General features: G+C 33.0%; 1 protein-coding gene across 1 annotated transcript in view; it reads left to right on the top strand.

The window, feature by feature from the left end:
* LOC145274228 (uncharacterized) overlaps positions 1 to 7,784 on the top strand; it is an 8,500-nt gene extending 716 nt beyond the window's left edge. The window contains exons 1-2 of the mRNA XM_080127371.1: positions 1 to 4,333; positions 5,093 to 7,784. The exon at positions 1 to 4,333 is cut by the window's left edge and continues 716 nt beyond it. Of these exons, the coding sequence (XP_079983497.1) occupies positions 1 to 4,329 (4,329 nt within the window). The 3' untranslated portion in view covers positions 4,330 to 4,333; positions 5,093 to 7,784. The remainder of the gene's footprint in view (positions 4,334 to 5,092) is intronic.
* The last annotated feature ends 1,332 nt before the right edge of the window (positions 7,785 to 9,116 follow it).

Below are 9,116 nucleotides of genomic sequence, written 5' to 3'. Positions count from 1 at the left end.
CAAAGCGATCAAGTACCCACAACACTTATATCAACTAGTGAAAATGATTCTGTAGGTAATAAATCAACAGAATTTGTGACTTCTTCTGCTGATATGAATTTGTCAATGAACAGTACATATGTGACAGCTGATGACAAGTCAGCATGCAGTCCAGTTGATTGTGTAAGAATACAAATTGGTGACAAAACATATAGTTCAAAAATTGAAACCAAATCACCTGTAATTGAAGAAACCTGCATCCAACTTGACCAAAATGTCTTAGAAGAAGGTAATGTTGAGATTGATAAAGCAAGTCTGCAAACATCAAGTGAAGGCACTCAATTTTTTGTCATTGATCTTAATGAAACAGAGGTACAAAATTCTATTCCAATGGAAATAGAAACTGAACAAATCATCAAGACGGAAGATGATGCAGATCCAAACAAAGTGCCATCAGAATCATCTCCTTATTTTGTTATTCAGCAAGTAACTGCAGGTGCTAATATGGATGATGATGATACAGATGCAAAAGACTATCTTCCAATGAAACAGTTACCAGCAGAATTGAAAGATCTTGTCCCACTTGATTCTCACATAAAAAGTGGGGATAGTTCAGCCAGTGTTTCTCTACCAACAGAACAACATAATATAAATGAACCTGTAGAATCTGTGGCAAAGAATACAGAGGATGAACTTCTCATAACAAATATTCAAGGAGGTGCTGAGGTTATAATGGTAGATATTGGGAGTACAGCATCCATAGACACAGAAACAACAAAATCAATAGAGTCAAGTGAACAATTGCCAACAGCGCTTGAACAACACAATGAAATTGTTCAACAAACTGAAACTTGCACTGTTCCTGTTACAACATTTATAAACATCACAGCTAGTCCTAGTGTAGTAACCACATCTTCATCTTCTACCACTGAAAATTTACAAAATGTTTCCAAGTTCAAGGATGTTGAACAGCAGACTGGAAAAAAAAAAGCAGACGAACAACTACAGCAAACAGATATTACCAATGTGGCAACAGAACAATCACAAGCACCTCCAGTTATCGAAGCTATCACTGAACCTGAAAAAATAAAATGTCCAGAATCACAAATGAAACAGCCTCCGTTATCACTAGCTGAAAAATCTCAATTTCAAGATGAGCAGATAAAGGCATTAACAAATGAAAAGCAATTACAAGAGAACAATCAACTATCCCAACCTAGTCATCAGGATACTAGGTCTCCTAAATCTTCCATACAATCAGTTTCTCTTGAACCTGAAAGCCAGCCAACTTCACTCACTGAACAGTCTCAGCCTTCCCGAGTACAAGATCAGGCTGAAACTGTTATGACTACTAGTACAGCTACTGCTGCTGACACTTCTACTCTGACTACCTGCAGGACAACTGCTACAAAAGCTAAGGAGTCAATTGCAGAGAGTCAATCAGAACTCTCAGAAAAGTCAACTGTAGTAGATGACAAGGTGTCTGCTGTTGACCAATCTCCATCAAAAACTCAAAAAGAGTTAGCACAAGAAATGGTTACTCCAAAAAAAAGAGGCCGACCACCAAAGTCAACACCTTCAACAGGTCAGACCCCAAAGAGTGTAGAAAATCAAAATGATGAAACTCCTAAGTCAGGTGGACGTTCATTACGTGTTCGTAGCAAGGAAACAAGTGGCGATGAGTCAGATTCCGTGACCAAAGATTCAAGACCTAAGAAAAGAACATTACATAAAGAGGCAGATATTTCTGAAGAGAATACTGACAGTGGTAATGAATCAAAAACAGAAAGCCTGAAACGGAAACGGGGCAGACCTCGAAAAGAAGAATCTGCTAAGAAAATGGGAACTCCTAGTTTTAAAAAGAGTAAACATAGAAAAGATTCGTCCATTGAGAAATCTAATGAAACTAATTCGCCAGATCGAAAGTCACGACGGCAGAAAACCTCCGATGAAGATGATGATGAAGAAAAGGGACGACGCTCTGGAAGAATTAAAAAAAGGAAAGAAGAAAAAACTCCCAAGAAAAGCTCTCCCGAAACCCCAAGTAAAAAAAAAAATAAGGATAAAGTAACTTCTAAAAACTACAAAAATCAGGAATCACCTACATTATTAAAAAAGACGAATGAAACCACTCCAAAGCGAGGTAGACCATCTCGATATAAAGAAACTCCAAAAAAGTACAGGAAAGATTCAGATAATGAAGTTGCTGAAAAAAGCCCTCGTAAAGGTAAACTAGCTAATGAAAAGGGTGAACCAGTTGCAAGTACATCTGGTATAAAATATGCTAAAAGGGGCAAGACATCTTCAGAAGATGAGGAAGAGGTTATGTTACCTGATGATAGTGATGAAGATGGACCCGAGTTGACTAGAGATGATGTTGATCAAAAATTCTCTTTGTCACCATCCAAGAAGAAAATGAGGTATTCTGAAGATACTGCAGTTGCTGTAGGTACTAGTACCATTTATGATGAGAGTGAGGAGGAAGAAGAGGAGGAGGAGGAGGAAGAAGGAATATTAGGAGACAACCAGCAGCCAGTTAGTGAAAGTGAAGAAGAGGAGGAGAGCGATGAATATGGGGGAGCAGTTATTGCGTCACCTCGGAAGAAAACTATGTCCTATACTCATCTTAAGAATTCCATGCAGGATCTGAAGCAAGAACCACTTGAGATGGAAGTTGATGAGATGGAAAGCTATATTGAAGAAGATAAAAATGATAATTCAATTGAAGATCGTGAAGAAAGGAAAATATTTGAACTTGAAGAAGATTCACTCTCTCAAATTATCTATGGGGAAGAGGGTGCAGAAATGACACCAATCAGAGTGCACAGAAGACGAATCGATGATAAACAAGATGATATCTATAATATTGACCAAATTGATGAAGATGAGTTTCTTGCTGCTAGGAATGCTGCACAACAAGACAAATCTCCCAGGACACCACAGACTCCTCAGTTTGTGGAAGTAGAAACAATTTTTGAGTCGCCGGGCAGAAGATCTGTTCAAACACAGACAGACCCACGGCTCAGGAAAAAGAAATTTGGTCCACTTGGCCAGGAAGGTGAAATTGAAGAACTCGATCCAGATGATGCAGAGTTATTTAGACGACGACGACGTAAAAAAGAAGACTCGGAGTTTGGTCTTTTTGAAGATGAACCAAAAAGAAAAAGTGTTAAACGTAACACAGAAGAGGCTTTGAAATGTCCTTTCTGTGACAAATCGTTCATTGGTCTTGTTAAGCACATAAAGAGCAAACATCGTCATGAGCCTGACTATGATGAAGAGATGCGTAATGCTAAATGGAGAGAACGTATCATGAAAGTTTCCACTCAAGGCGGAGAAGAGGCAGGTGAAACTTGTGTTGAATGCGGAAGGGTGACCAAAAATATGAAACGTCACCAAGAACTTCATCAGCAAAACCGAATGCAAAGTGCTTGTCCTATTTGTGGAAAGGTAGTTTTAAGAACTGGAATTAGCTCACATATGCGCACTGTTCATTCAGGAAGAAAGCCTTATAAATGCCCCCATTGTGATTATTCATCTGCATTCCGTGGAAATCTTAACACTCACATTAAGGGTATGCATTTGCACACCCGTCAATACCTGTGTGATGTATGCAAAGCTGCATTTAAAACTTTAGGAGCACTTATTGGTCACACTAAGAGAGTTCATGAAGGGTGGAAATCTCCTAACCAAAAAATTTTCATCTGCTCTGTGTGTGAAAAACGATTTACAAAGAAATATCACGTTGATAGACACATGCTGATTCATACAGGAGAGAAACCTCACAAGTGCACTGATTGTGGTCGTTGCTTTAATAACAAGTCCAACCTTATGTCTCATATTCAACTTGTACATAAGAAATTATCACCTTACCAATGTGATATGTGCCAGGAAACCTTCAAGAGAAAGAAACTTCTGCTTGAACATATTGGGAAAGTGCATGTTGCTGCTGGGGAAATGGCGCCTCTTATTAAGGACGAAGATGATGATGACGAAGATGACGAGTTTGAAGATATGGATGAAGATATGGAAGAAATGCACAAAGGTACTGTTTCTACAGAGTTAGTTGATTCATCTGCTGTATATGCTACAGTAACAGATGGTTCTGTAGCAGAAGGAACTTATACTGCAGTTGTAACAGATGGCACACATGACTTGACAAACCAAACTATTACTACACTTCAAACGGAAGGTGGACAAGAGACCATTATTATTGTACACACTGCAAATCCAGAAGAAGTTGCCCATGCAATCGTTGAACAAGGAGATGGTACTGTGCAGTATGAAACCACAGGACAAGCTATCACAGGAACAACTGCAGCTGAATTATTTTCACAAATGCAGTCATAAATTGGTAAGTACTATTTTCAGGTATATAGGAAGTTTCATATACCTAGAGGTAGGGAGTTGGCTGACCCCACCCCATAAACTCTATTACTCTCCCGACAGTGAGTTTGTTTTTTAATCTTTATTCTTTAAAGACTCTTGGCTCCTGCAAAGACTGAATCCTGACTGACTCCCCACCTCTGCTTTTCTGAATCTTGAATTAATTTGCATGTATATTAATTTTAATTTATGGCTTTGGGTAGGATTGAAACTGCTATCCTCAGATAATTCTCACCTGGAACCGTAGAGATTCAACGTCTCTATCCACTGCGCTACGGGCCCTGAAGCTGACCAGAGGCTTACTTGGCCAAAACGTGGTGAGATGACAACAACTATGGATGGCAGTAATTGCTGAGAATGCAATTAGGAGATTCAGAGTTCCTATCCTGTCGCAGTTACCACCTGATGAAGGCCAGAGGAATAGTTGGTCGAAACATCGTGAAGCAATAACTGAGAAAATGAGGATGATACTTCGCAATAAAAAAATAAATTAAATAATACTCATCTCAATAATGAATTCTAACTAAATAATGTATATATATATTGACTTTGTTTGCATATGCATCCCATTATAATTTAACATCTGTACATCTGAAAATTGATAAACATACTTATAATTTTCTAATGTACAATTTCGTTATGTTAGTTAGTCTTATTACTATAAACTTATTGCTATAAACAATTTGTTTGTATGACAATTTTATTTATCATTATTTCTATATTTCAGATTTTGGTGGAGCCAGTTTTCATTGCTACAAAAGCAATGACCTTGATACAACACGACCATTTATACTTCCATAGCTAATTAGTTTGGGGTGAAAATGTTTTTATGGGTGTACACTTTTCTTCTCTTGTTCCCTCTCCCATTTATTTTATTTTAGTATTTTTAATTTAATTTTATCAATTGTTTTTATTTATGCTATATATAGACTTTTTTTTTTTACTAATAGTAGAATTCAAAGTCCAACACCTTTTTTGAATTTCATGTTTAAGCAATATGATTGACTGAATTGGCAAGAAGTACATTTAGCTGTTTACATATAGGTTTCTTTTTTTTATATATATATATATATATATATATATATATATATAACCAATTTGTTTCATAAAGAAATAAACTTATCTTTTCAAGTGCAAAAATATTGGTCTAATTGAGATACAGTTAAAATCGTTTACTAGATTAGTATGCTCTTATAATATGGCATTTTCTGAAGATAATTCCTATTATTATAAAAGTTTGTATGTGTGAGTGCATAAACCTGTATATATGTCCATGTATGTAGTTAATAAGCATACAAATCTTTTTTTTTTTTTAAATTACAGGATATATGTATTATGCAATTTATTTAATAGGTTAATTTGCTTTCCAAGATTCATCCCTTGTAAGTGCAGTAAAGCTATCGAATGCATGTTTGTTAGATTTTTATTGTTTCTCTTGCAAAATCATTTTGTTTATAGGTTTTTAAAATCTTCATATGTCCTGCATTGAAATAATGTACACACATAAAATGTGTGTACATGTGAAATATCTTTCGTGTCGTTATGCCTGGTAAAAATAGACATTTTCTCGGAATGTTTAAAAAAAGTAAAATATCCTTTATATTACGTGTGTACTGTGTGTGTGATCTTTAAGTTTCTCTCGGCTTTAAATTTCATACCTTTTATTAAAGAAATCGGTGAACAGAAACTTATTTACTATTTAATTAAGAAAATTTAGTTAATTTTGACTTATGACCTTTTTATGAAGATGGATATTTTCTTCTACATTCTGAGTAAAGCAAACTATTTTATGCCCCTGATGACGTTATAACTTAAATGTGTATTGGTACATTCTTTTTGTGAATTCACTTTTAAGTGAAGAATTGGTAATAGATATAATTTTAACTAAACCGATATTTATTGCCGAGAATTTCAAATTCCTTTATATTTTTGTTTGTATATTCTGACATCCATGTTTACATCAAAGTAAATATTTGAACTACTACTACAATTTTGTCCTTATATTTGCAGTAACTGCCCATCATTTTTTTCTCTCAAAATATGCTTTCTTTTTAAAGTAGTAAATTTGATCATCGAAGCCTCAATTTATTTTTTCTTTCATCCTAAGAATGCTAAAATTTATTAAAATATTTTAAGTGCCTTATAACATAATACATTTTATTCTTATGTGCTATTACATTCCAATATGCACACTTTTTATTTAAAGTAAAGGCATAATTACATTTGCAAGATAACATTTTAGAATATTTTGAGAACAATATACTTTTTACAAGTATTGTTTTTAGTTTTATTGTTAATTACTTCTTTATTACTTATGTGTGGTTGTGAAATATATTAATCCTGTGTTTTTATCCATTCTTTTCTTATTAGCACTTGAAATTTCTGCATTAGATATCAGTTTAGCGTTATATATTTAAGAATAATTGCTTCTATCACCAGAGTCCTAGAAGAATACCATTTAAATCAATCGATGAAATTCTTAAGCTTTGTCTGCCTGCTAAATTTTGGACATTAAACTTTTCATAAAACAAAACGAGTAAAAGTTAAGTTAAGAATTCATAAAATGTATTTTTAATTTGATTTCAGTGAAAGCTGATGAGGCTAGAAGTTGCTTAAATCAAATTAGCTTAGGCTCTTAATTGTGTTTTCACAAGGATTAGTGGAAAGCTAATTAAAAAAAAAAAATTTTTTTATTTCCCCTGTTACTGAAATCAATATTTACAAATATTTTTTCCACATCTTAAAATATTGATCTTCAAGTTCACAACATAATTTGTTATTTTTATTTATAAGTTCTTGGATGTTTATTATTCTGGACTTTTATCCAAAATACTCATGCTGTGAATTTTTTTTTTTTTTTTTTTTTTTTTACTGTAATTGAAAAAAGTATTTTACAGAAAAAAATGATATGGCTGCAGAATGCTATGTGAATGCAAATATATTTTAACAGAAAATAAACATGTATCACAATTCTTAAACTATGAATATTATTACATTGGTAATAATGATTATCCATGCTTATATTTGCTGTCAAGTTTTTTCTTTGTAAAGATGTTTTTTCTCTGCTTTATCAAGAAACATGTATGTTTTTGATATAAAGCCAAACAACAATCCCAATATCAAAAAATATCTATTTGTTTTATCAGATATTAGACTTGCATAATCCTCATTAACTTAAAAAAAAAATTAAAAAAATACCACAGTTATAACATCCTCATCACAATAATGAACATGAATTGCGGTATCTTTTGTAAAAATTGTTTGACCATTTTGTTTTGTGTGTTGAGTCTAGTGTTCCAAGCAGAAGATTGGAGATACCACCCTTGAATCCCTTTTACTCTTCATATTCACCAGATATAACAAACTCTTTAAATGTAAATACCCTCCTAATGAATAATAAAATCAAATTCTTGCATTCACTTTCAGTTCTTCTTCCTTGTTTAAAGATGTATAAATAGAAAACTTAATATTTACTTTGCTTCTTACCAATATTGTGTTTTCTCGTTTTTAATAAAATATCAATTATCTTTCCATATTAAAGTAGTGAAAATGAATAAAAAAGACCCGCATCATTCCCAGTGTTCATTTAAAACTTTATATATATTTTTTTCATTAGAGCACGTTTTTGTGCTTATCCAGCAATTAAAAAAAAAAAAAAAAAAAAAAAAATATTGCACAAAAACTATATGTTCATACTTAAAAAGGCTGTACACCAAAACTTACGCAAACCCAATGTTTTTGTTTTTGAGAAAAATTGGATCGGTAAACAATTTTTACTCGATATAATGATGACTGTTTCAATTATGTCCCTTGACAACGGCAAGCAGGAAATGGAGATATTTTTTTTTCAAATTTTGTATCTTCTGAATAAACACATTGTAATAATTTGCAAAATCAAGAAAACTTGATAGTTTTATTGGAGCTAGCATCTAACTTTCTCTGCATGGATATATTTGAAGTCAATGCTTATTAGCAAATCTTTTTTTTTAACTGCTTGATACATAAGTGTTTGTAGCAATACAGATGAAAAAATTGAAATTGCTTAAAACAATAACATAATGGCATAGAAAAAGCTTGTTAAGAAAAGTTTTTTCAAAATTTAAAATCCAATTAAAATTAAGGAACATTTTTATACCTCACATTTGAATATTTGTTCCTCTTTTAAAACCATGTGTGTTTCATTACATTTTTTACACTATTTATTTTTTTTTTTTTTTTTTCAGTAAAAATTAAATGATGTTATTGTAGATTAACATCTTTTATTAAATTTCCCACCTCCTCATCTGACCACCTCTCCAAAATATGTGATTCTATCTTTTTAGGCAATTATGTGAACACTCTGAAAATCTTCAATGAAAGATTAACAAAATTTGCTTTAGAAATTAATGTAAAATGATTCTCCGTTTTGGGGCATTCTAATGTTTAAGGGCAGTAAACCATTTTCTTTTTGGTCTTTCAAGGGGCCTATGTTTTCAGTTTGCGTCTGTTAGTCCGGACAATTGCTAAATAACCGTCCATTAGTTTTTCCTGAAATTTTGCCACAGATTCTATTTCATTAGTAGATGTGCATAGTAAAAAGAAAAAAAAATTTATGAAAATTCCCATTGCTTTCCCAGGGGCACAAGAGGTCAAAAATGCCCCTAAAAGGCAAAAAAATTACATGTTTTGTTCCATAACTTTTGATCCATCCATTAGATTTTTCTGAAACTTGTCCAAAATGTGGAGGCAATTGTTTTTAATATAAATCCAGT

This window comes from Euprymna scolopes, unplaced genomic scaffold (assembly GCF_053919585.1).
Source record: "Euprymna scolopes isolate OS-2025 unplaced genomic scaffold, ASM5391958v1 sca289, whole genome shotgun sequence".
In the NCBI taxonomy this organism is placed as follows: domain Eukaryota; kingdom Metazoa; phylum Mollusca; class Cephalopoda; order Sepiida; family Sepiolidae; genus Euprymna; species Euprymna scolopes.
Note: the sequence above shows the minus strand (reverse complement) of the source record. Positions and strands in the feature narration are given on the sequence as shown.